This window comes from Trachypithecus francoisi, unplaced genomic scaffold (assembly GCF_009764315.1).
Source record: "Trachypithecus francoisi isolate TF-2019V2 unplaced genomic scaffold, Tfra_2.0 Contig01474, whole genome shotgun sequence".
Classification (NCBI taxonomy): Eukaryota; Metazoa; Chordata; class Mammalia; order Primates; family Cercopithecidae; genus Trachypithecus; species Trachypithecus francoisi.
The window spans coordinates 15,050,875-15,078,137 of record NW_022681435.1 but is presented as its reverse complement, the minus strand read 5'-3'; the positions used below and the strand labels follow the sequence as shown (position 1 = coordinate 15,078,137).

Below are 27,263 nucleotides of genomic sequence, written 5' to 3'. Positions count from 1 at the left end.
CATTGCTTCAAAAAATTTAGCCACAATCCCTTAAAGTAGATTTTACCTAATTCCCTCCCTTAACTATAGAGAATGGTAGAAAATACACTGAAGAATGTTTAGCTTTAACAAATAAAAAAGTTATTGTAGCCGGGTGCAGTGGCTCAAGCCTGTAATCCCAGAACTTTGGGAGGCCAAGGCGGGCGGATCACGAGGTCAGGAGATTGAGACCATCCTGGCTAACAAGGTGAAACCCCGTCTCTACTAAAAAAAAATACAAAAAATTAGCCGGGCGTGGTGGCGAGCACCTGTAGTCCCAGCTACTCGGAGGCTGAGGAGGGAGAATGGCATGAATCCAGGAGGCGGAGCTTGCAGTAAGCCGAGATCGCGCCACTGCACTCCAGCCTGGGCGACACAGTGAGACTCCGTCTCAAAAAAAAAAAAAAAAAAAAGTTATTGTATTCTTCAAGTCAAAATAAGGATGTCAAATAACTTATCTCAATGGTCTTTTGTTCTCTTACCGATGTATTTTTTAATTTTTAAAGTTTTTGTTAAAATGATTTATTTATTTGAACTCAAAAATAAAAGTTTTAGTGAATTTTAAATATTTACTTTTTATAAAATGAGTATTTTAACTCAGTTTTAGAAAAAAAATGGTATATGGAATTGGAAGCACGAAATTAGGAAGTTTGTTTTTCTGGAAATGCAATAAAAGGAAATATCATTGAGAAATAATATACTCAATGATAGTTGTCTGGATTTCCCTCTTGTGCCAGAAGCTATATATTTTCTCCCCAAAACGGCATCTCCAAGATCTAACTAGCCCTGTTTATCTCCCTCCAGCTGGAATAGATTAATTCCCTTCCACTCCCTTCTCTCTCTTCTTTCAATAACACTGTGTAGGTGTTAAAGGCATGGGTTATGACCAATGAACAGAATTGTCCTTTAGGCCAACAACCCATAGGCAGTGGCACCAAAAGTCTCACCCCCAGCCCCCAGGACAGAGGCCACAGAGCTGGCAGTTTCCACTGTCTCAGGGAGAAGGAGCCAAAAGCTGACTCAGCACAAATCAAAGCCCAATATGGAGAGAGAATAAGTGCTTCTATGCTCAGAGTACGCAAGTTGTGGGCAGGAAAAGGGAAGATTTTGCAGCCACTCCATATTTAGAAACAAGGGTAAAACTGGACCCTTTTCCACCACTATGATCTACTGCTACTGAGTTCCAGGGGATCTGAAAGCCCAAAAGGACCTAAATAAATCAGGAGAACTTGGCCCAGACTGGAGATAAGAGTGACAAATGGGAAGATAGGTGAACTTAATAGTGTGTGGAAAGATGACGTTGGGAACATCAGCTCTTCATATAGCTGCCAGCCCTACAGACGACAACACAGTAAAAACCAAGACAACCACTCTAGACTGATGTAGCTGGGGAATCTTCAAGGCTATTCCCAGGTACCACATCAAGTGTGAGATCGCACTCCAGGTGTGATACATGAGAGGGAAGAGGAGTGCAAACTTAGCTGTGGTGGATCAGTGCTGGCCCCAGACACAGGGACTTCACAAGTTTCAAATAAGACTCAAAGTTCCCGGGGAGCAAAAGGGCCGACATACCAAAAAGACAGACCCATGCACTCAAAGCAATACCAGTGCCACGGTGGCAAATGGACATCACCATGGGAAGAGACCAACTGTAGATACTGCTATGGGAAGATAAAGGGTAGTTTGAATCTATGTTCTCATTCCAGAGCTGCTCCATTTCTTTTTTGACTGAGGTTCCCAAAGGAGCAGCTTTTCTGATAAAGAGCAGAGGGCTAAATTGGGCTCCGAGGCAATGATAGCCAAATGTCTTCGCAAGAGTACAACCATCTTGCACCTGGCCTGGACAAAAGTCTACATGTTGACATTTTAAATAGAGTGATTATATCACACTTTACTGTAAGCAATGACATCTTAAAAACATAGAAATGTGATATATGGTATCATCTCCTTACAATTTTATATTGTTATTTTATTCCTTCAATTTTTATTATCCCATTGCCTCCAGATTATCACACCATGATATGTGAAATGTTTATACTTGAGAAAGTTTTTACTCTATAATATGCAATAAAACTGTGGGTATAAAGTACGTATGTATCTATTATTACTATAACCCCCCAAATATTTTTAAAAGTTTATTTTGGAATGAATTATCCTAATAATTGTTATGTGTACACAATTGCTTAAAAATAAACAAGATAGTACAGATTTTGATAATTATTAAATATAAACTAATCATTTACTAGAAATGCATCTCAATGAGATAGATGAACTTTTTTCAGTTAATTTGTGTGTTTATGGATGAAATTACTTACTGATAGAATAAGAATTATTCTTTTGTTAATGTAGGCATTAAGAAAATTGACCACACATGTTAGATAGCCATGGAAGAAGTTTTATTTAAGCAGAGTTGTTGTGTTTTATTAACTATCCTTCTAAATACATGGCAAAGACACATTTTTATCTAATATCAAAATTTATTTGCTATTATTCATAAGCTGACCAGTCTGGTAGGTCATATTCCGATATTCTTATAAAGAGAAAATTAGAAACCACCTGAAATGCCAAAGATCTGTGACCCATTGATTAGTTTATTTCTCAACAACAATATTTCAGCATCTCTCTCTGAGCTCCAGGGGATCTGGTATCTCTCTGTTAAGTACCCCAAGTGTTTTTCCACTCTCACAAAATGCTTCAAAATAATACTGAGAAAAAGAGACAAGTATGCCCTTCATTTGAAAAGTGGATGGAAGGTAATATAGGGAAGGAAAACTTGCTTGCAAAGTACTTCCTTAAGCAGATTAATTTATGAATAACTATATATAGAAGTTGTGAATCTGGAATTAAAAAACATATACCTATTCCTGTGAGGAATTATAGGGAGATGGCAGTGGTATGATGATGGTAATTATTCAAAAGTCTGCAAATCTCTCCATAAAACCAGTCGGAGCAGTGAACTTAACCAATATTGAAGATGCCTATAACAAAATGAGGTGAAAAGTTTTCCCTGTGAACCCTAAGATGTAAGTAGGTTAAGAAAATCTACTGACACTTCAGGAATTGCAGAAGATCAGCATCTATTTGTAAACATATAAGAAAAGGAGGACGTGAAAATATGGGAAGCCTTCAGTTGGCAACAGTCATGCCTTGGCAAGTGTGTCAGGCCAATGTGACAACAGTAAATACAACTAGGAGGGTACACACATTTTTACACAACCTGATTTGTGAGTGAGTGGAAGAGGCTTGTGGTAAACTCTAAAGAACTAGGAAAGTGTTAATCCTTTATACTTTCAAAAACAAAACAAAGCAAAATAGAAAACACAAAGCTTCCTTCAAAAACACACCCTCTACTTAGAGGAGAATACTGATAATAGATGGGAATAGTGGCAATATTGATGGGAATAGTGGCAATATTGATGGGAATAGTGGCAATACAAGCACAAAAAAGAAATAATCCAGAGTCAGGCATTTTTGGAGAGAACAAGAAATATTTGGAAAGAACAAGGAATATTTCGGATATTTCATGAAAATATTAAGAATAGTCAGCTCTCAAGCAGTGAAGCCAGAAAATGTTTCTAGATTCAACCTTTTTATTATCAGTACAAAAATTAATTCATCCAATAATGAGCAACAGAAGATAATCATAGTTGAATCATATATGATCTTATTAAGGACAAAAAGATAAAAATAATGTTTTAAAGATAGTGAAAGTATGCCACTGACAATGAAGCAGTGGAAGATATATGCCCACTATAGAAAAAGAAAAACAGAACTAATTTTTAATGCAATTGAAACAAAATTATTAAAACAATAAATAATATGATGCAGGAAAACCAGGAATTAGAAAAATGTAACAGTACCCAAGAAAGAATTAGAAATAAAAGAAAAAATCATTACACTTCAGGTCAGGTTTTATTTTCATGAAAAATGAAAAAGCAGGCAGCAGTAGGATCCCAATATCAGTATTTTAAATGAGCTGACTGTACACAGAAATCTCAGTATGCTTCTCTCTGGGTGACCTTTCTTGTTTTCTTCTTTGTACTTTTCTGTCTCTTCTATATTGAAAGAATAGAAAATAGAAGAAAAGAAAAATTGTTTCAGAATAAACTAGAAGGAACAGAAGAGCAAATTAGTGCAACAGATGATTCCTTGAGGAAAGATGAAAAGAAATAAAATGCTAAAATCCAAAAATAATGAGGATAGATTAAAAAGGGCTTCAAAAACTATGACCAATAAAGAGAAGCAAAAATAATTCAACATATTTACAATTTTTCCCAGTCTTTCCACTGAAATGGCCTAGAAATAATGGCCATCTCAGTATCTATGCACATATGTACGCACAGATTGTGGTCTGAAGATGTTTCCCACTGAAAGAACCCTGGACTCTAAAGAAGTTGCTTTATCCAGGTCTGAAACAGGATGATTCCAGTATATCTTGTCATTCTATGAAGTGAGAAACCTATAAGAAATGATGTATTATTACTAATACATCAATTATACTCGATAGATAATATAAAGAGGTCCTGCTTTCTAAATATGGTGGCTTTTAAATATCAGTAAGGATAATACAGTAACAGAATGAAACACATCCAGTAAGTTTAAATCCATGTCTTAATATTGATACTAAAATAAGAAAAGTTTATCAAATTTGATAAACACTGAAGAATGGTAGCGATCCAATTCATTATTTTGTTACTTGGTTAAAGAAATGGCGGGGTTAGGGAGAATGTAAATGTATTATGTGTCCTGACTTATTTAAATGAACAAAATATTATATGAGATGAAATTCTCTTTATTTAAATATTCCAAATAATAGCTTGGGCAGAAATAATTGAGCTGGAAAATTACAGCTTTGCAACTCCTGATTCATCTATGGTTCTAGGCAATGAGTATCAGTCTGCTAATACCACAGTCAGACACAATCATATATCATGTGCTTCCTAATAGAGAAACACACTGACACATTTCTATGAAAAAGTCTTGAAATTGAATCAAACCAAACTCTTTAAATTCGACTTTCATTTTGTGGGAGACACAGAGGATGGAGTAAAATAGCAAACAGTACTACAGTACAGGGTATTGCACATTGAAACTCTACAGGATAAATGATCTAGTTTTTTAATGAATAAATTATAAAAAGAGAAAAAGGAGAAATGGAGAAATAGATATATATATATAAACCACACTTTAAAATATATATCCAATCAAGATGTCTGCGCTTTATTTGATTTCTAATTCAAATAAAGTAAATAATTTTAAAATCATATTTCTTAGTAAATTGAAATTTTGAACACTAAATATTTAATATTAGCAAATCATTTTTCATTTTTTTGGTTTAAAATGTTATTGTTATATTTAGTGATAAATAAGTCTTTATGTTTTGAGATACATGCTGTAATACTTCCAGATAGAATAATGTAAGGTAGAAATGCAGATGGGAATAATATGGACAAAAAATACAGTTCATGAGATTAAAATTACTAAATATGGCTGATGGAAATGTTGGGGTTCATTATAGTATTCTTTGTATTTTTGTACACAGCCAAAGTTTTCCACAATAAAACATTTTAAAAAGTAAACTCTACGCCCACTCTATTTATAGGCATACTTGGAGAGTAGCCCAGCATAAAGATTTCTGGTTTATCTTAAAGAGCAACATCTATTAGTCTAAAGTCTTTTTGCCTGTTAGTGATTCCCCAACAGAACCTGCCATCTCTTGAAGACATTATTACTCTTTGACATAGAACTTTGTAACATACATGTAATAGGAGACTAACTTTCTGCTTCTATATATGGTTGTGGGGGTGCAGATGACTATGGATGGCAGTTCATCCAAGGGTTGAACTATTGAATCATAAAATTTTTATAAATAAAAAATATGAAAAGTAATACATCCTTATTGTGTCTATTATAAATGATTGAAAGGGTTGTTTTAAATCAGGACTGCCATTCTGTAATCCCTCACTCAATTGAGTCAAAGTGAAGGTTCAGTGCCTGTTTCAACAATCCAAGGTTACACATTTTAGCCGATGGCTGATTTTTGTCCACAGAGTCACTGAAAGGCCAGGAACAAGCCAATTAGAGTTCCAAATAATTATTTATTTTTCTTAACAGAAATATCCACAAGGTTACAAAGGATATCGCATGGTCAATAGGTAATTCATTATGACTTGCACAGAATATTGATCTGAGAAATGTAATTTGTAGTTTATCAAGAAGTTATCTAGCATATATTTCAGATAAAATATCTATAAGGAAATACAAGACGGTGTGTGGTTCTTTATGTGATTGTTGATCAATCTATAACATATACATTTAGAGAGAGTTGATTATATAAATTTGTTCCATCAGTAGAAGGAGGTTATTTTGTAAAATTATTGGCAAATACTTAGCTCCTTTGGAAATCAATCACTTTCTATTATTCCATTTTTAATCTAAAAATATGCCTGATTTTCCCTTAAATTTTGAGTTATTTATTTCTAACAGCCTCAGATACTGAATCACAGCAAATAATTTTATTTCTTAGTCATAGTCTTCAAATAAAATGTCTAGCAAAGTGCTCACCAAGATGAGCACCATCAGAGAGAGAACCCTCAGGGGCTACAGAGTATTCAACAGGGTGGTGATCAGTGCATACTTTTAAGAAAACTAACGTCTGAAAGAATTAAAAGTAACAACCTCTAGGATTCACACAAGGCCAGTTAATAATCATCCCTGTTCTCAACAGCCAGAGTGGAAGACCTCATAATTCACAGTCCCTTAGGTAAAGTACTCCATCCAAATGGTTTTGTCTCAGTACTCAGTAGGTAAAATAGCCCTAGGCTAAATGCTACTCTGGTCTTATCTAAAAAGACTTAAAAGCTTGAAGACATGAAAGATACGTTTCCAAGTAATGGAATTAGGACTCAGAACAAAGGTTAAGAATAATTACAAAATGACGAAAATATTTAACACTCAACAAGGAAAAATTCATAATGACAAGCATCCAATCAAAACTTAAACGTCATGAAATAAATAGAAAAATATGACGCATAATGCAGAGAAAAAGAAAACAAAACATTTAAACTGCTCCAGAAAAAGAAAGCACAAGTGATAAAATAAGCATGGTAGTCATCAAAAGAAACTTAATGTTCCTCTCAGCTTGACAAAACTTCAGACAGGTTTACTTGTGACTATAGCCCCTGATTTCCCTTTTCTTGGAGCATGTATTTTTAAAAAGAAAAACAAAAACTTGCAAATTATTTATCTGCCCCTTTAAGGAATAAATATTTTCCCAGTTTCTTGACAGTTTTATATCCCAGAAATATTTATTCCAAAGATCTGAAAGCCATCTCCTTAAAATGTATATATCAAAAAAGATAGCCATTCTATTTCTCCCTTTCTCTGCAGCAAGATAGAAATCTTACTTCAATGGGTGCCTGTTAGCAAAGATAGATGACCAAATCACAGAGAATAACACTGGAAAACTGGGGCATATTTCAAAGTGATGGATACAACCCATTGATCAAAACTCCCTAGCACCCTCCAGTACTTTTCCAATAGCCCACCCTAGTGAGACCTCAATGACTGCCAATGGGCAGATGGTAAAACAACTTCAAGTCACCTAATCTACTGTAAATAGAGTTCCTGGCAAAGAGGAGGGGAAGTTAAATATTTGAAAAATATAATGACCAGAAATTTTCCAAATATAATAAAAAGTAGAAACCTGAAGATCCAAGAATTTCAACAAACTCCAAGCATAAGAAATAGGAAGGTCGTATCAATGTACATTACAATCAAATTGCTTAAACCAGTGATCAAGAAAAAAGTGTTAACAGTCAGGGAAAAAAAGACAATTTGATATGCATATCAATGATGAATCTATATGCAGGTATGCTAAGTAACATAAGACAGAAGAAAAAAGTAAACACTGTAGGATTACATTTTTACACAATTCTAGAAAATGCAAACTAATCTATGGTGACAGCAAATAGATCTGTTGTTGATGCTGATGCTGATGCTCAATGCTACTCTGGTCTCATCTAACAAGACTTAAAAGCTTGAAGACATGAAAGATATGTTTCCAAGTAATGGAATTAGGACTCAGAACAAAGGTTAGGAATAATTACAAAACGATGAAAATATTTAACTCTCAACAAGATAAAACTCATAATGACAAGCATACAATCAAAACTTTTTAGGGTTCATCATGTGCAGACATCACAGGTAACAAAAGTGATTAGATGTCTTCAGGTCTATGGCAATATGTTCCTCTTCAGAATTGAGACACCTTCCTGAGGACAGTGGGGAGAATCCCAGATAGATTAAATCAAAACCTGAGATTAGATTTCCTGAAGTAGATTAGCATGAGGGCATTTGTCATACCTTAAACTGAGGTATTAAAAAATACTAGACTAAAAATCAAAGCTTCAGAGTCTGATGATACATGCACAGAGTTGTTTACTGAAAAATCGTGCACAGGGACAAAAGACGGAAAAAAAGAATAACATGCACCATTAGGAAAATAATTCAATAAATTGTGGAATCATCATGTTGTGAAATATTCTGAAGCCATTCAATGTCACTAGTTTCCTTGGAGTTTTGGCCATGAGATGTTGAGTAAGAAAACCATTCATGTGATCCAGTACATGAAAATTACAAAATACTGTAGGTATCTGTACGTATTTGTCTTTAGTTATATGTACACATATACTATGAGTATATAAGTATATAGTTATTCATACATATTGGCATATGGTTTTGCATTGAGCATTAGGAAGATAAAGGAATCTGCAGTGAGTGATACAAGGTAAGTGGAGCAGGAAAGAAAGCAAAAATGTATATGCAAAAATAAACTCTACAATACTTATTTAATGTAGAATAATAGCTATAAACTTATGTAAATGCTTTTTGTTCATATATACATATCATTATTTAAAAGAAAATAGAGAAAACAAAATAATGGATCATTATATATGTTGTATATGTGTGTATATATATACCGTATGTGTGTGCATGCTGTATAAGTGTGTGTACAAATGTGTCCATTCATGCATATATATACACACATATATTGTATATAACACATATAAAGTTCTTTATTTTCATCCATAATATTTAAATCAATCACAGCTATAAAATAAATAAATAATGATTGTGATTTTAGGAAAATGCTGCGTAGAAACATCTTCAAGATATATATTTGAAAGTGATACTATTTTATCACTTATAAACTTTTTAAACTTCATAGATTATTCCATGAGCTCCCTCTCTCTTCCCGCTCCACCACCCTGAGTCCTTCAGCTAATACAGAAGCTGAAATAATGGGATATGAAAGTTGGTGGGGCTGTGCACAGTGGCTCACACCCTTAATCACAGCATTTTGGGAAGCCAATGTGGGAAGATCACTAGAGGCTAGGAGTTGGAGACCAGCCTGGGAAACACAGTGAGAAACCCCCTTTTCCAAAAATTTTAAAAATTATAAATTAGCCAGTTGTGGTGGTGCATGCCTGTAGTCCCAGCTAATCTAGAGGCTGAGGTGGGAGGATCACTCAAGCCAGGGAGTTTAAAGCTTCAGAGAGCTAGGATTGTGCCACTGTACTCCAGCGTGAGCAACAGAGCAAGACTGTGTCTCTTAAGGGAAGAAAAAAATGATATTCAGAAGAAAAGCATGTTTTACATTTTTCCTATAGACAAATAGAGTTTTAAAAGAATTAACACTATTTACTTCTTAATTAAATATTGCCTAAAGCTGTACAATAATTACTGCAATACAAAACTAAAGAAAAATATTCATGTTTGGGAATATTTTATGAAGTTAAAGTATGTGATTTAACTTTATCAAGTAAAAAAAAATATTGCCAACTATGGTCACAATGAAAGATCTTACATTTCTGGAAAGCCTTGGAAATTAAAATGTATTTTTTTTCTCTCTCATTCCTTCTCTACCAAGCACAAGAAAGTGGCCTGTATTCCTGCCAAATCTAAAGTTTTCATTTAACAAAAATAATATTAAAAAAAATTTTTTCTTGCCTCAGACATGACTAACACACACCTGAATGTTAACATTTTTCCTATGAAAAAGAGAAAATTGCTGGGCGCGGTGGCTCAAGCCTGTAATCCCAGCACTTTGGGAGGCCGAGACGGGCGGATCACGAGGTCAGGAGTTCGAGACCATCCTGGCTAACACGGTGAAACCCCGTCTCTACTAAAAAATACAAAAATCTAGCCGGGCGAGGTGGCTGACACCTGTAGTCCCAGCTACTCGGGAGGCTGAGGCAGGAGAATGGCGTAAACCCGGGAGGCAGAGCTTGCAGTGAGCTGAGATCCGGCCACTGCACTCCAGCCTGGGTGACAGAGCGAGACTCCATCTCAAAAAAAAAAAAAGAAAAAAAAAAAAAGAAAGAGAAAATTACACTATTTAATATACATTTTAAAAAGCTATTTGGTTTTTTAAAAAACATTATGTATATGTTCTTTATTGAGTTGTGACAGAAAAAAGGTGCTATCATAGCAGATCACAGAAACTCTGAAAACCTACCTAAAGTGAAAGTCACAAAATTCCATTTATATGAAATGCCCAGAATAGAGAAATCTACAGCATAAAATTGGTTAATGGTATTCTCAGGCTCTTGGGGCTGCAGAGAAATAAGAAGTGACTATTAATGTACACTGAGTTCTTCTTGGACTGATGAAAATATTCTACAGTTGATTATGGTATTAGCTATACAACTCTGTAAATACATTAAAAGCCACTTAACTGTATTTTTAAGTGGGTGAATTGTATGGTATGAGAATTATATTTCAATAAATCTGTTAAAATATGTAAAGAGCAGAGGTTGTTTTATTCAAAAGGAATACAGCATTTATGCCTTCTAACTAAATTTTAAATCTTAAAGAGCTTCTGCTTGGAGCATTCTTAATCAAATGATCTGAAACATAACAAGAGCTTTCACCTCTTAATTTGTCTTATTGACACCCCTATCTTAGGAAGAGTCAAAAACCCTACTCTCTCACCTCTTTACATATTCATAAATTAACATTGAGTGTGTAGTTCAAAGAGGAATTTCCTAACCTCAAACTCTGTGTATCAATCTTGCAATGGGGCTTGAACATGATGCTGCTTACTTTTTATGCAAATAAATTACTCTTGGAAACATTGTTTCTTATAAAATCTTTTGCGAATGGGGTGTCTTAAAATGTGTTAACACATTCCCTAACTCTCCCATCACATATGACATTCCTGAAGTCTTTAGGAATAGGAGTCTGACCAGTGCAAATATTTTCCACAACCAAATCACTGACAAAATTTCACTTTCTTTTTTAGCGACTTCGTACCTTTTCCTGTGAACAATGCAAACACAAAGAAGCAGCAAACGCCACTTATGTAGAAAAAACAAAAGAACAATAGTGAATAGGATAAAATAAGCAGTGCTAATTCTCAGCAACTTTCCTTCCCATGTCCTAAAGCGTTCTTTACTTGCATTAAGCCCATCTTCAGGCATCTGCTGATCACTTCTTACTAAGAGTCAGACCCCAAGGTAGCAGGAGCCCACAAAGACTTAAAAATATATATAAAAAATAAAATTAAAAAAAAAAAAAAAGATGGTTTCTGTCCTCAGGGTGACTTACACCCTACAGGCCAAGAGGCAGGTATTACAAGTGTGTATAATCACTTCTGCACCTGGTAAATTCAAGTTTTGCTTTTTAGAACCTACAGAATTTTTGTTTTTAATATTTCTGATCTGAGATTGATTGAATCCATGGATGCAAAACTCATGGAGAAGATATATACCTTATTTAACTTATTGTTAATATTGATTATTGGGTTAACTTAAAAATAATTTTTATATGTATTGTAGAAAAGGTATTATGCTGCCGGGTGCAGTGGCTCACGCCTGTCATCCCTGCACTTTAGGAGGCCGAGTTGGGCGGGTCACCTGAGGTTGGGAGTTCCAGACCAGCCTAACCAACATGGAGAATCTCCATCTCTACTAAAAATACAAAAATTAGCTGGGTGTGGTGGTGGCCGCCTGTTGTCCCAGCTACTCAGGAGGCTGAGGCAGGAGAATGGCGTAAACCCGGGAGGCGGAGGTTCCAGTGAGCCGAGATCACGCCATTGCACTCCAGCCTAGGCCACAAGAGCGAAACTCTGTCTCAAAAAGAAAAAGAAGAAAAAAAGAAAAGGTGTTATGCTAACATAAAGATACCTATATTTGTTTGATTTTATTTTCATTTTTGAACTAAACCATTTTTTATTCTACAAAGGAGAAGAAGTACAATTCCTCCTCTGCACAGGTGGACTCACAGTGAAGCTAAAAACGTTTGAGTTTCAGGGCACCTCTCTTGTCTAGTTCTCTAACAGGAGCTTGACAGAGGTCCTAGCAGAATGTAAATATGATCACACGTGTGTGGAAGTGCAAGCACACACTTTGTTATAAGCGTGTGTGCTTATAGCACGTGTGCATGGGTCACAGCACTATGAAGTCACTATGGGACACAGCACTATGAAGAAGAGGGCCGCCTAATGGAGTCTTAGGGGTTAACCTAAAGGACTATAGACGACCGTAAATAAAGGTTTCATCGAGTCAGATCTTCTTTTTTTTTTTCTTTTACAATTTGGGGATAAAGAAAAATTGGGAATAAAAGTAAATATTTGAAATGAGAAAACAATTTGCAAATTTTAGAAAGCTCACAAATACCATTAAGAAATCACAGAAAACATAATAAAATCTAGAAAACATAATAGAAGTTCTAGTGATAATTTTAAAACGACCAATACTTTTTCCTAGCTTTTTGGCTTTATATTGTTTCCTAGCTTTTTGGCTTTATATATTCTAATCAACTTTTAGTACGAGAGTGATATAGTAATACCATTTTTTCATAGATACCATTTAGTCTATTTTCCAGAGTTTTTCCAAAAGTTGATCATTTTTTGAGAATGAAATTGAGAGAAGTAAGCTCACAATGTAACACAAAGGTCAATTTCTTATTTGGAATATTCACTCTTTGAAGTTTCTATCCCACAAATGTAGGTATTCTTAAAAAAGTATATTTTGTGTAATTTTCATTTAAAAATATGGTGCATTATCAAGTACATTTTAGAAATGGGAGAACTTTCATATTGACTAAATATACATCAGAAACAAATAAAAAAATATATTTCACTATCTACAAACTGTATGTAGTATCAACTCAACATCAGCTTGGGAAGATCACAAATATTTCCGCAGCTCATTGATGTCAATCAGAGAAGAAAGCAAGAATACTGGGTGAAAAGTCAGAGTGGAAACAGACAGAGATATTTACACGTGTGTCTCAATTATCTTATGAAAATTGCACAAAAACACATGTGATCATATTTACATCCTGCTAGGGCTTCTGTCATAGTCATACTAGAGGCCTGGATAAGAAAGGGGCCGTGAAACTCAAACTGTTTTAGTTTCACTGTGAACCTACCGAGGAGGAATTGCACCTCTTCTCCTTTGTAAAACCAAAAATGGTTTCATTCAAAAACAAAATTAAAAATAAATCAACCAAATGTCAAGTATCGTTATGTGAGCACAATATCTTTTCAACAATACATATAAAAATTATTTTAAGTCAACCTAGTAATCAATATAAACAGTAAGTTAAATAAAGTATATATTTCCATATCCATGAGTTTTGCATCCATGGATTCAATCAATCTAATACCCGAAATATTCAGAAAAAAAAATTCTATAGAGTTCTGAAAAGCAAAATTTGAATTTGCCAGGTGCCAGAGTGCTATGTCGACTCCATATGCATGAAATGGTATGTAGGAATTACAAGTAACCTAGAAATGGTGTATTAAGAATTATAAGTAATCTAGATACGATGTAAATATATGAGAGGCTGTGCATAGGTCATATGAAAATACTATGCCATTTTATGTAAGGGACTTGAATGTCTGTGGATTTTGGTATCTGCAGAAGATCCTGGAAACAATCCCCCACAGATACCAAGGGATGACCATTTCATTTCAAATTTGAAATTACAAACTAGAAGCACACATAGCTCTTTCACTGCCAATAATAAACCTAGTCAAAGAAGAAAAAAATGAGGGGGAAGAAGCTGGCATTGCAGCAAGTACACTTAGGTCAAGTTGTGGCCCTTTCAGTAAGATTGTTGCATGAGTCAAGCTTCTGCAGAGAAACAGAGCCAATAGGATGCGTGTGTGCATGTGTGTGTGCGTGTGTGCATGTATGGATATATAAACACATTTATATATATTTAGAGATGTATCTGTAATTGTATGTTAAGAGATTATAAATACACACAGATCTAAGATCTGCAAGTGGCAAACTGGGGACTCAGGAGAGTTGATGGTGTAATTACAATCTGAAGTCAGAAAAAAATAAAAAATAAACAATGTCCAAGCTCAAAGGCAATCAGGCAGGAGGAGTTCCCTCTTACATATGGAGGCTCAGGCTCTGCTCTGTTTGGACCTTTGACTGATTGGATGGGCGCCACTTGCCCTGGGGAAGGCAATCAACTTTACTCAGACTATGGGTTCAAATGTCAATCACATGGCCTAGTCAAGTTGTCACATAAAATTAACAGTCATAGTTGGTCTTTGGGATCTCCATAATATCCTCTAGCTTTGCAATCTGATATCTGAAAGCAGCGGATCTCAATGTATATGCAAAAATAATTAGCTTCTCCAAAGCAAAGAAATCAGAGAAGCATCTCTAATCAGTTAGAAAAAAATCCCCAAAAATGTATTTAAAACAACAAAGAACTTCTCAGCTGAATCTAATGGATTCTGTTAATTCAGTACAACTGCATTAAAGAATTTTTAACTGTTTTAAATAACATTCAGATTATCCATGTAAGAACCCTTCTGAGATTCCATGAGAACTTCACTTTGTACACATTAGATGTTTTAATATAAAGAATTATATCTTCCTCTAGCTTTGATCATAACTTCAGAACTACATTACAAAGAAGTATTGCCTCATGTGACAATTACACATTCTACAACGCATTTCAAAGAATACCTTCAGTTCAAGGATGACATTGTTTGTCTTCAAACCTCCCAGATGATCTCTGGAAAAATAATAGCTAAAACTGCCTTACGATTTCTTAACTCTCATTAAGTCTATAGCTACTAATTAGGACACTCACAAGCCGGGACAGGGGATGGGGATGCTGTGAGTCTTTTCCAAGTCCATAGTCCCTTCTCATCAGAGTTGCTAAATCAAGTTCATTTCACAAGTAGCACTTGTGATACTTTGACCTGCTATCCTGGATACATTCCTGGTGCTGCCTCATTCAAGTGCTGTTCTCTGGAGGGTGACCAGTAGTCCATGAAATTTTCTAAAGCAAGAATTTAGCTCAGCAAGATATAATGATTAACTAAGAAGTGGCTGAAAACCAGAAACATGATACTTGCATCTTAAGAAAATCTGTTGGCTGGAATGTTGATTTGATATGAATGTTAATACTCCAGTAGCCCACGTTGACCAAAAAGGTGGTGGCTTCATGGGATTTTTTGTGTCTTTTTTTTTTTTTTTCCTGTTTTTGTTGTTGTTTGTTTTGTTTTATTTCAATTCCCTGAATGGTTTTACCATTATCTTGTCTCATCCAAAGGAATCAAAATTTCTCTGCTCATTGATGCACGGTTCATTTTCATGACTGTGTTTATGCCATTTAGTGCCTAAATAATATTATTCAGGATACACTAGTGAACTATACACATAGAATTTTTTAAATTTTAGATTTCATATGTCTTATACAAAATATTTGTAATTTTTATTGGTGAGTTTGTAAGCATATCTTTTAGAAGTTGATTATTATTCTTCAAAGAATTTGTGTGGTTGTGAAATACTAATGTTAACATCCATTAACCAAAATAAACTACCCTTTAACTTAAGATAGTTAAAACTGGCAGAATTATAGAAGTGCATCATAATTTATATCATATTTCATTCTGATGTTCTAACAAGGAAAAAGAATACTCTCCATTTTTCAACCATATTTCCCATATAATCAATTTTATCTCACTGTATATGAACATGCCAAACTCTAACAAATTATCAAATCCTGACCTTAGATTCCTTGCGCTTAAATTATATACTTGAGAAAAAAGGCCAGGCACTGTGACTCACACCTGTAATCCCAGTACTGTGGAAGGCCAAAGCAGGAGGTTTGCTTGAGCCCAGGAGTCCTAGGTTACAGCGAGCTATGATTATGCCATTGCAATCCAGCCTGGGTAATATAACGAGAACCTGTCTCATAAAAAAAGCAGGCAAATAAATAAATAAAATAAAAGGTGATGTTTTTACAGTAAAAATTGACATATAATGTATATGAAAAGAATGGACAATTTTAAATTTATCATTTCACATGTTTATAACAGAGAAAGGATTTTTTTTAAATGGGAGAATATACCTTTGTTTTCAGTCTGATTTTTCATTCCCTTGTATACAATCAATACCTTTGATGTCTGTACATGGTGGGGGAGAGGGGATGTGGCCATACCTTCCGGGAGAAGAAAAGAAGGCAGGCGACCTGGTCTGATCTCCCTTTCAACATGAAAACTGGTCTTCTAGGTAAAATGACTAATGCTATTTAATAAGAGGAGGATCTTTATGGAATTGTCTTAACTGAATGTGTCTGTAAAGACTTCTGATAAGAGAAAATAAAACAGAAGCTTTGGATTTATGAACATTAGTCTCTGGAAACTATCCCATCATTTGAAATATAAAATAAAGATATTCCATAGACCAAATGCTCCCCACGGTATAAAACATTGCCATTGTGTGAGGTAATTACCTGTGTAACTCACTTAGAGACCTCATTCTTTACCTATTTTTAGTCTACTTTTATCATTATCCTCAAACTATTAACTGTCTAGACTAATTAAATATGAGTTGTTTTCTTTTCATTGTGTTTTAAATTTTAAAATGATATTGCTCAACTTAACCTCTCTTTTTTCTTCATCATTTGATGTTACTACAAGTAGATTCTGAAAAACCTAAATTTATTTCATAATTCTTACAATAGACTTAGAGTTAAGTAAGTCTTCTCAGTGTTCTGAGTTACCTTGACAATGTCTATAAATTATCCCCTAGTAGTTTAATTAATTCCGACTTATGTAATTCAGTGCTTATATTATTCTTAATTATGTTTGTTTAAAAGGTCTTGAAGGTACTTATATCAGCAAAGTGGTATCCCACATGCTTCATTTTTATATTCATTTGCAGAATTCTACCATGGTGTTTTATCTGCCTCACTCTTTGGCCTGATAAGCTAATTTATGTCATGCAGAGAACAAGCTGAACAGATTTTCATGATGGATAAGACTTCATGTCAGTACCCTGGAATCTCTAAAATCCTTAGGGATGGAGGGCAGTGGACTCATTTACTAATAAAAGACAAGTCCAGGAAGTCAACTACTCACCTTACACTATCCCATAGCCTCTGTTCAGAAATGTAAGCATTTATAGCTATTAAGAAAAGTGTTAGTACAGTACTTCATTCATTTACTATTCATCACAAATATTAAGCACATTTATTCATCACTGAGTATGGAGAGGTGAATAAGCAGACATGATCTATATCCTCATGAAGCTGACAGTTCAATGGGGAAGGCAACAGTAAACAAACATAAAAATAACCACACAGTTTGATAAAGTCTTTTAAAATATTACTTGTTGCTTTGAAAAAAAAAAGGAAAGGAAACATACTTTGGACAGAGACTTTTTTTAATGAAGTGATGTACAAACTGAGGTTAATCACAAGGTGTGGCTGGCACAGGAAGGGAAAGAGGTGTGATGTGTGTGATATTTTCAACAAGGAAAACAGCATGGACCCAGCCATTGAGCAGGAAGAAGTTTGGTTCCTTTGATGAAATGAGTGATAGCCAGGGTAGCAAGAGGTAAGTGTGGGCAGGGCGAAATGACAAAGAAAGGACAAAAGAGGTGCTGCAGAAATGAAGCCATGTAGGCCATGATGAATGGTACAAGGAGAAAACCTTCTCCACTCAAAACACCCATCCCTGTGGATGGCCAGCTGCCTCATAACACTCTTCAGACTCCAAGTATCTTTCCCTCCAACCACCCAGAAGAAAGAGGGAATTGGCTGGTGAGTTTAAAAGAGGAAACTCATCACAGGTAGCTCTAATCCTTCCTCTCTCCCCATTTCTTTGAGAAATATATACCTTGAGAAGCACTCACTCTTCAGTCTTTCTCAAGGACATAGGGCAATAGAGTGAAAGAGTTCCACAGGGGGAGAAAAAAAGGCCTTCCACTTCCCAGCTCCCCAGATGTAAGCCAAACTCTCAATATGAGATATTTGGATTAGAAGACCCACTTTCCCTTAAATATAGGCCAAAGTCCTCAAAATGTATTTATCCACACTAATGAAAGCATGTCTTAATTAATGCATTTATTAATAAGATATGACATTAGTAAGTATGACTATACCATGTAACGTATTGACTCTTGCTGCAGAAACTAGTTAGATGCTTACCAAATCCATTTTCTTTTTCTTTTGAGGTATACAGCTTAAACGCATTGCTCAACATGCCTTGCAATTAGGTATTGCTATACAAATGAGTACTCATCTGTGAATTATAAGTGGAAATAATGCACGCTACTCTCAAGCCTGGCCCATATAAATTATCCTTGCATGATCTTCCCTTCTCTCTTTTTTCTAATCTCTGATCAGATGGACTAGTGTCCAACTGAGTGAGCCTCTGAGAACCTGAAGGACAGCAGAGTCACTGGATATTCTAATCTCTGATCAGATGGACTAGTGTCCAACTGAGTGAACCTCTGAGAACCTGAAGGACAGCAGAGTCACTGGATATTCTAATCTCTGATCAGATGGACTAGTGTCCAACTGAGTGAACCTCTGAGAACCTGAAGGACAGCAGAGTCACTGGACAGATGGAGAAAGCTGCCCTCCAAACACAGTTAGGGCTATATGTGAGTCAACGGTAATCACCTATTGGGTGTTACTGGGATTTAGCGTATTGCTTGTTACAGCAGTTAGGGTAGGAAAGAGTGGTGTCAGTGGGCATCCACTGAACCATCGGCCTGTGATGGTTTCGGCAGGTGAATGTGAACTTCCTTGGACTGCTGAATTACTTGGAAGGTAGCTATCTACTAAGTCACAGATAATTCACTGAAGTGTTTCCAACAATGGGCTAATACAATCCGATGTAATTTCTTAGAAATATCATGCTGCTTGGTGGGTGTAAAATGAATTTAAATAGGTCAACAGTGTTGGTAAATAGACCTAGAAGGAAAAAGCAAGAAGATGATAATGGCCCTGTCTGGAGAAGTAGCAGGGATGGAAAGAATGATGTGAGATAGTTTGGAGGCAGAATTGATAAGATACATTAATGTGTAGAGCCACTTCAGTGGAATAATTTATTTAAGCCACAGGAATAGCAATAAGAGTCAATGTTTCAAAATTAGCATTGAGCTCAGAACTGCACTAATATTCCACCATACACCTATTGCTAATAACTGTCTTCAAGGACCTCGCCTTGATGGATGCAGAATAGCTCCCATATGCCATATGTTTTAAAAAGGTAAGGTATGAGCGTAGAATTTTAGCTACATACAACTTAGTAATTCTAATTTTCCATTTTCTCCCAAATCAGAAAGGTATTTTGAGGTGTTTAAAATAAGGCTTCAATGTAAGACATAAAGGGGCCCAACAATGCCTGTGTCTCTATAAGTATTTATACATATTTTTGAGGGAATATTATAAATGATAAGCTGCCAGGCACATTGTTATGATCACAAAAAGATGACTTATTAAGAAAATATATTAGAACATCCCAAGCAAATGCTCACAATTCTCAAAGAGAATTAAAAGTTACTTTTTAAAATTTTGTTACCTTCAGACTAATTTTTAAATGTTAGCAAGTATTCTCACATATGGCAAAGAATCTCTTCCATTATGGAAAGAATCAGAGTCACAGATTGTTAAAATGAAGAATCAGAATTATGAGTAATCAATATTACTTACATGAATGTTTGATCCTCTAGACCATGAAATTTCATATAAATGATCCTTTTCACACACTCAGAATTCATAATCTAATTCTGAATCAATATAGACAGACTTGCAAAGGAAAAGCTGAATAAGTATTAAATTCAGCATGGAAACAGCATTTTGGATATAATTACCTCAACTATACATTATTTTAGCTGTATTTTAAACACTTAGATTTTGCAATTGAATTCTTATCTTTTCTCTTCTCTATATGTCAGTAATTGAAGAATGATTTCCCTCTAAAAGCACACCAGACTTTCAAATGCATTTTTACAAATCTAGGTCTATTAAGCACATCTGTTTCCAACTTTAACAATTGCTAATCTTTCCATCACCAGTTCTTAGGCATGTATTTGCTTTTAACATTTTTGGCATCTACAACAGAAATTACACTTGTATTCAAACCTTCATAGAGATGATGAGCTATGATAAATGCAAAGGTCATTAGCAGAATCTTTGAGGAAAAAGGGAGTAAGAAGGAATAACTTACATGAAATTTTAAAGAACGAATCATGACACACCTTCTGATTGTCAATCAACTGTATGGAGACTGAATATTTTACGCTTATACTTGTGCTACAATACTATTTCTAAATGTAGCCTAAAATTCTTGTCTGTTATAACCCATTATAAGAAATGATTAAACAAAGAATATATAAATAATTAAACTCATTCTAAGTAGTCTTGTTTGTTTAGTTTTTAAACATTTTTAAAAATTTAACCTTATTTTATAAAAATAATTTAAACATGTGTATATAACACATTTCTTCAAGAAAAATCCTAAGACCATCAGAAATGTTTGTTAGGAATGAAAGGACATATTTAAAAAATTTTTCCATATGAATAATTCAAACAGTGTTTGATCTTTATATTTATAAATTTTCAATGTCTACAAAATTTTACATTCATCGAGTTCATTATTCAACTTTGTGGTTCATTTAACTGACATATGCACTCAAAAGACAAATGTTTCACAATTTTGAGGTTTCTCCTGTTCTGAAACCCTACCAGCATTTTATCTATCAAAAGCATCATATATGTATTAATAAATACTTCTGAATGGTCATCAAATACAGATCCACCTTACACTGTATAACATCATACTTTTATTTTTTCTTTCACTTACTTTGCTACCAAAAATCGTATTTGAACAGAAAACATTAAACATTTTCAAATATACATATTGCTTTTTAAACCAACTCAAAAACTTGACTTTTTCAGTGTATTTGCTACATAAATGTTACTCAAATAAAGGCTTACGAAACTAAGATTATCAGGTCTGTACTGCACACTAGTGGCAAGAGGTAGTAAATGCATTCTTTTTTTTTTTGTTTAACAAATTTTCCACTAATTGCATCTAAAATATTAGCTTTTTCAGTCAAAATTAGAACCCATTATATTATAGAGCACATAAACACATATTCTAAACATAATGTGTTCTTGTGTCATGAACTATTTTTCCGGTATACATCAATGCATTTTGAATGTCATACCCAGAGAGAGGTTCCTGTGCATGTAAATACTATGGATCCATATATTCATGTATATGTTTGTGCATACATGTATACGTGTGTATACATATTTATACTGCACACACACCCACTAAATGTTAACTCATGTGAAAATAGTCATTATTTTGCCCATTATTTTTCTTTTCTTTACTCATTATTCTTTCCCACACACTTATGTAATACCATGCTTTAGTACACATAACATGTACAATTAATATTACTTAAATAATAAATGGTAATAAATCATCAAAATGGGAAAGGTTCATGATGGCATTTTATTGATGAAAATGCAAAAGAAAAGTATTCTGGCAAGTGGCTGATCCCAAATAACTACAATGTTGATATGAAAAGAATCTCAATACACCTGAGATAAATTGGTATTATCAGACTGCTTCATGAAAGAATAAGATAAAGTCATTTATGATAGATGGTGTGCTATCAGCGGATATCTTTAACCATCTGCTCTAATGTGCCTAGAATGGATAATTAATTGTGTCATGTAGCTAATCATGAACCATTTAACTACCAATATGGACATCAAAATATCATTTTTATATCATAAATATATGCAATGAGATTTTTGAAAATAAATAATTACCAATATAAAACTGCCACAAATGTGTAAATAAAAACAAGATGTCATATATATAGTCTGAATTTGACTAAGCTATTGACAAGTGATTTCAAATATTGCACTTGTAGAGGAAATTCCAGTTTGTAACCTCCCTTCCTCTCGTCTGTTGTGCCTTTCTGCCCACTTGTTTACATATCCAAAGAAAGAAAAAGCTAGGCTTCATTTCTTCCTTTACATCATATCCCCCCATACCTCTTTCACACGTTTTGGCTTTGATTCTTTCAGTTCCTCATACTTCCACTTCCATAGAGACAAAGCCGACTCCAGTCTCTCTATTTCTTTTTCCAAAGCTGTGCGCATTCTAAATAATTTAAAAATTAAAAGAAAAAAAGCTTCAATTGTAAAATAATTTCAAGGATGCATTCAATTTTATAGCCATTTTCCTAATTTTTGATATTTGTATCTGATCATAGTGAGAGAAAACATTTTGCAACTTATTAAACAATTATAAATAATGAATAAAACTTTTTTAGTTTATTATTCTGACAATTAACTTTACAGTAGATTACATATATCTAATTTGGCTTTGCCAGTATTAACATTCTGCTTGATTTCTTCCATGTATTTCATGCATGCCTCTCAATTCCTCTCACTCATAATATTTTCTTACATAGGAGGATATACATGTTTCTAATCTTAACATGGTATTCTATCCATCTTCATATTGTGGCTGTATGTGAATGAAAAAATCATTTGAAATGACACAGAATTCCAACAGGCCACCTAACAATCTTAGAAAATAGTCATTTACTGGGGATCTAAAAATAATTTTAAATGTTTCAAATTTGGTTGTAAAAAAGAAATTTCACTGGGATCCGTATTTAAATTATTCTAAATAACTGAAATTAATTTCTCTATTTGTAGAACTAGCAACAGAACTAGGATTAAAATTTAGTCCTTTAGGCCGGGCACGGTGACTCACGCCTATAATCCCAGCACTTTGGGAGGCCGAGGCGGGTGGATCACGAGGTCAGGAGTTCGAGACCATCCTGGCGAACACGGTGAAACCCCCGTCTCCACAAAAAACTAGCCGGGCGAGGTGGCGGCGCCTGTAGTCCCAGCTACTCCGGAGGCTGAGGCACGACAATGGCGTAAATCCGGGAGGCGGAGCTTGCAGTGAGCCGAGGTCGCGCCACTGCACTCCAGCCTGGGCGACAGAGCGAGCCTGGGCGACAGAGCGAGCCTGGGCGACAGAGCGAGACTCGGTTTCAAAAAAAAAAAAGAAAAAATAAATAAAAAATTTTGTCCTTTAATATACCAACCACTGGATTTTTGTTCTTTTTTTTTTTTTTTTTTCTCACAATGTCTGTTAGAGTCATTGATAATTGTTTTATTTCTGGTTGTAATGAACATATATTGACCTTTGAAGCTGGCCTGTTCTTATCTGTAAGGTAGATTTGATTACTATTCAAAAATACTCGCGGATCACGAGGTCAGGAGATCGAGACCATCCTGGCGAACACGGTGAAACCCCGTCTCTACTAAAAAAATACAAAAAACAAAAAAAAAAAAACAAAAAAAAACTAGCCAGGCGAGGTGGCGGGCACCTGTAGTCCCAGCTACTCAGGAGGCTGAGGCTGGAGAATGGAGGGAACCCGGGAGGTGCTCAGAGCTTGCAGTGAGCTGAGATCGGGCCCCTGCACTCCAGCCTGGGCGACACAGCGGGACTCCGTCTCAAACAAAAAAAGTACTCATTGATTTTCCTTCATTTCCACGGACAGAGTTGTTTTCCTCATTCCTCAATTATAGGATTTGACAATGAGATATCAGCAGAGACGACAGAAACGAAAGTTTGAAAATAACTTGTATGTTTGAGCTCCAGGTAAATACACTTTGATTGTTATGTGACACTGAGATTTTGTGATTGTTAGTCACATAGTTACTGCATTCATAACTAACTAATATACAGATCTATTTCAGTGATATTAAATGTGACTAGAAAGATCTTAGGAACATATTCACAGAGCTAGAAGACGCAGGCAGAATCAAAATTGAATGTCATTTACATATTAACAAGAAATATGATTCTTCTTGGTAAAAATACTATGATAATTCAAAGTAGTGTTAGGCTGTAAATACATTAGTTTACTCCAATCAAATGGAGAAGCAGTCTATTAAAAAGTTATATAATTATATTTACATAAATCAAGCCATAAAATTGAAAGAGGATATAAAAGAATTAGTTAGAGCTTAGCTTAACCTCAAAAGAGACAGATTGCAAAAAAAAAATGGTGCAAAGCACCACTTACAGTACTCTGATCCGGAATCCCTTATTAACATAGCAAATATATTAAACAAAATTAACAAACAAAAAGATTCAACTTGAAAGTTTAGGTCTTATGAACACTGAATACGAATGTTTATACTCCAGATGAACCACAGCAGTCACAATTTCAGATAGAAAAGTAAACCTAGCCAGCTGAGGACACCCAGGTTGCTTATGATGATATAATTTTTGTTTTAGCAGTTGTGTTTGAGATGACGAGAGGAAAATAATTAAATATAGAAATAATAAACAAATCAGTATTAGTATTTTGTGTTAGATTTAGAAATTATGTGTACAAATCATTATAAGATGAACTATATTGCATATCTAACATTTGGGTGCATTTTAAGTTTTGGGTGATAAATTAGAATATTTAAAAGATATTGAATATTGACTTAGACCTGTGAATTTATATTGAAAATTATAATAAAATTGTACTAAGTTTGTAACTTCATTGGAATGTTTAAGATAAGAATCACCATATTTATAATTTTAATTTTTTAGATTTTCTTGAGTAGGACGTAGGAATGTCTTGTCAGTAACCAAAAAACTTGAAAAGCAAATGGCATATGTTAAATTAATAAAATAATTTTATAAAAGATTTTAATTAACTGTATTTGTGTAATGAAGCATATATTTATGTTTCTCCTTAAAATTAATTTTGAGAATTATTTTATTTATAATAGAATAATGGAAACATACTTGAAAAATACCTAGAGTTAAAATCATACATGTTGAGAAATCAAATGTCCGCTTTTGATATTATACTTTAATGAATCAAATGATAATTTAGAAACTCAAAATAAATTCAAAAATTTTCAAAGAAAGTAATATTTACCTCAAGTATACATCATAAAGAAAATATCTGATATGTATTTGTTTCCTAAAAGAAAATTATGCATTTTTATTATGAAAAAGGTTACAATTTGGTTAGGGGAGTGAGAAAAAAAGCAATTCATAAAAAATTATTTAATGACAATGGGATACTTAAATTGTTTTAGTATTTAGATAGCCCCATCATAAACTTTTGTGTCTCTGTGCCAGCATTAAGGACATTGCGTGTCTAAATTTATGCAGCAGAGGGCACTCTATAAGTCCTTAATTTTCTAGCCTAATCATTTTATTCTGTGTTTTAGAGAGATTTTCAAAGTTGATGAATAATATAGTTTAATTTATAATTGAGATGTATATTATTGTCAGAGTATTTGAGCTACAAGAAGGCAAACACTTAATATTTACTCTAAAGTGTTGCATATTTCATGTACACATTCTTCACGAGAATGAAATTAAAAAGGCAGAGCTCAGCAAAAATGTAGTATCTTTAATATGATGATATAAACTTTAAAAAATCATATTGCTAAAATATATACAATTTGCAGAATCTAAAATATAAAATATCAACCAAAATTATTTTTATGAAACGTTGTGATTATATTTCTATGCATTTTTTGATGCTTTGTTTACTGTCACAATTCCACAATAATTGGAAATAAGATTTAAATTTCTAGACAATAATATTACTCAAATATTTCTCAGGGACAAAAGGTCCTAAAAATTAATATCTAGGTATAAATATTAATCATTGTTGAACTGTGGGAAATTTCACTGGAAAAAATTGAATCATTTTCTGAAAGGGTATATTAATATAAAAATGCTCTTACCAAATCAAATGATTATCTTGTAATAACATGCAGATAATCATTTTTATAACAGTTCCAAATTTAGAGATAGTATTAAACTGTTAACAATACAAGTTTTTACAAATATACTTTAAGCAACATATATGTCATTTTGCAATTGCACTTCCTACTATTCATAATTACATCTTTCAGCACTGGGTGTTAGCACTCGGCTGTCGCAAACAGCCAAGCCATATAAAATTAATTTAATTAGAAAAGATAAGTATTTAAAGAATATTGTTAAGCTCAGATCTCCAGGAGAATCATAGAACAAGGTTTGCAGATGAAGCAGACAGAGACGAAGACCCACTCTCATACCACAAAACTGGTCCCATGAAGACCCCACTGCCTGTAACCTCCTCTGTCTGTTGCCTGTACACTGTCCTGGTATTATGTGTCTGGCAAGCAAACATATTCAAGTTAGCTAATTTGAGTGGAAAAGGATATTATAGCTCAAAAAATTTCTGGGGAATACATGCAGCCAGGAACACTGATGAGAAAGCCATCGAAATCTTCCTGTAAGCACACTATTTAGGCCACCATTAAGGTAGAGACATCACAGCGGGACCTCAAATCACCAATATGGGACAGTGGGTGGTGTCACTGGGCACCAGAGGCCACCGCTGCCTCTGGAAACAAGTTTCTTTACTGCTGCTGCTTCCCCCTCAGGCATGGATTCTAGATGCTGTCTACTTCCTTGGGATACTGGCTTGGCTTAAAAGTCTAGGCGGCCACCTCTGATACACTATTCGTAAGTCAAGTGTCTGTACCCTCATTACAAAGGAAACTGTGGTAGAGACTTACTGGTATTTTTATAATCTATGCACAGGTGTAGACTCTGTTTCATTTGGTAACAAATTGCCGAAACACAAAATAGACACTGGAGAGTCAAAAGATGGTAAAGATTTATTGAATATTCCATGAGTGACAATAAAGAAACAAAATAAGCTTGACTTTCTAGTACTTACAAATTTTACATTAAACAGTATTAACTAGATTTGCATGTCAATGTATTCATGAATTGAGGAATATACATATATACTTTATATATAATATGTAAAGTAGAAATCTGTCTCTTTCATACATAGACCAAAAATAATAACCTTTGAAGCATTTTTAATTTGCTGAAACTTCTAACCTAG

The 27,263-nt window shown here is 34.3% G+C and overlaps 1 protein-coding gene and 1 pseudogene across 3 annotated transcripts in view; both read right to left on the bottom strand.

The window, feature by feature from the left end:
- CCDC102B (coiled-coil domain containing 102B) overlaps nt 1-27,263 on the bottom strand; it is a 353,588-nt gene that overhangs the window by 203,901 nt on the left and 122,424 nt on the right. For all 3 annotated transcript variants that reach the window (XM_033175326.1, XM_033175317.1, XM_033175335.1), the window contains one exon: nt 22,369-22,477. In XM_033175326.1, the coding sequence (XP_033031217.1) occupies nt 22,369-22,477 (109 nt within the window). The remainder of the gene's footprint in view (nt 1-22,368; nt 22,478-27,263) is intronic.
- Nucleotides 1,336-11,501, bottom strand: LOC117062591 (annotated as a pseudogene).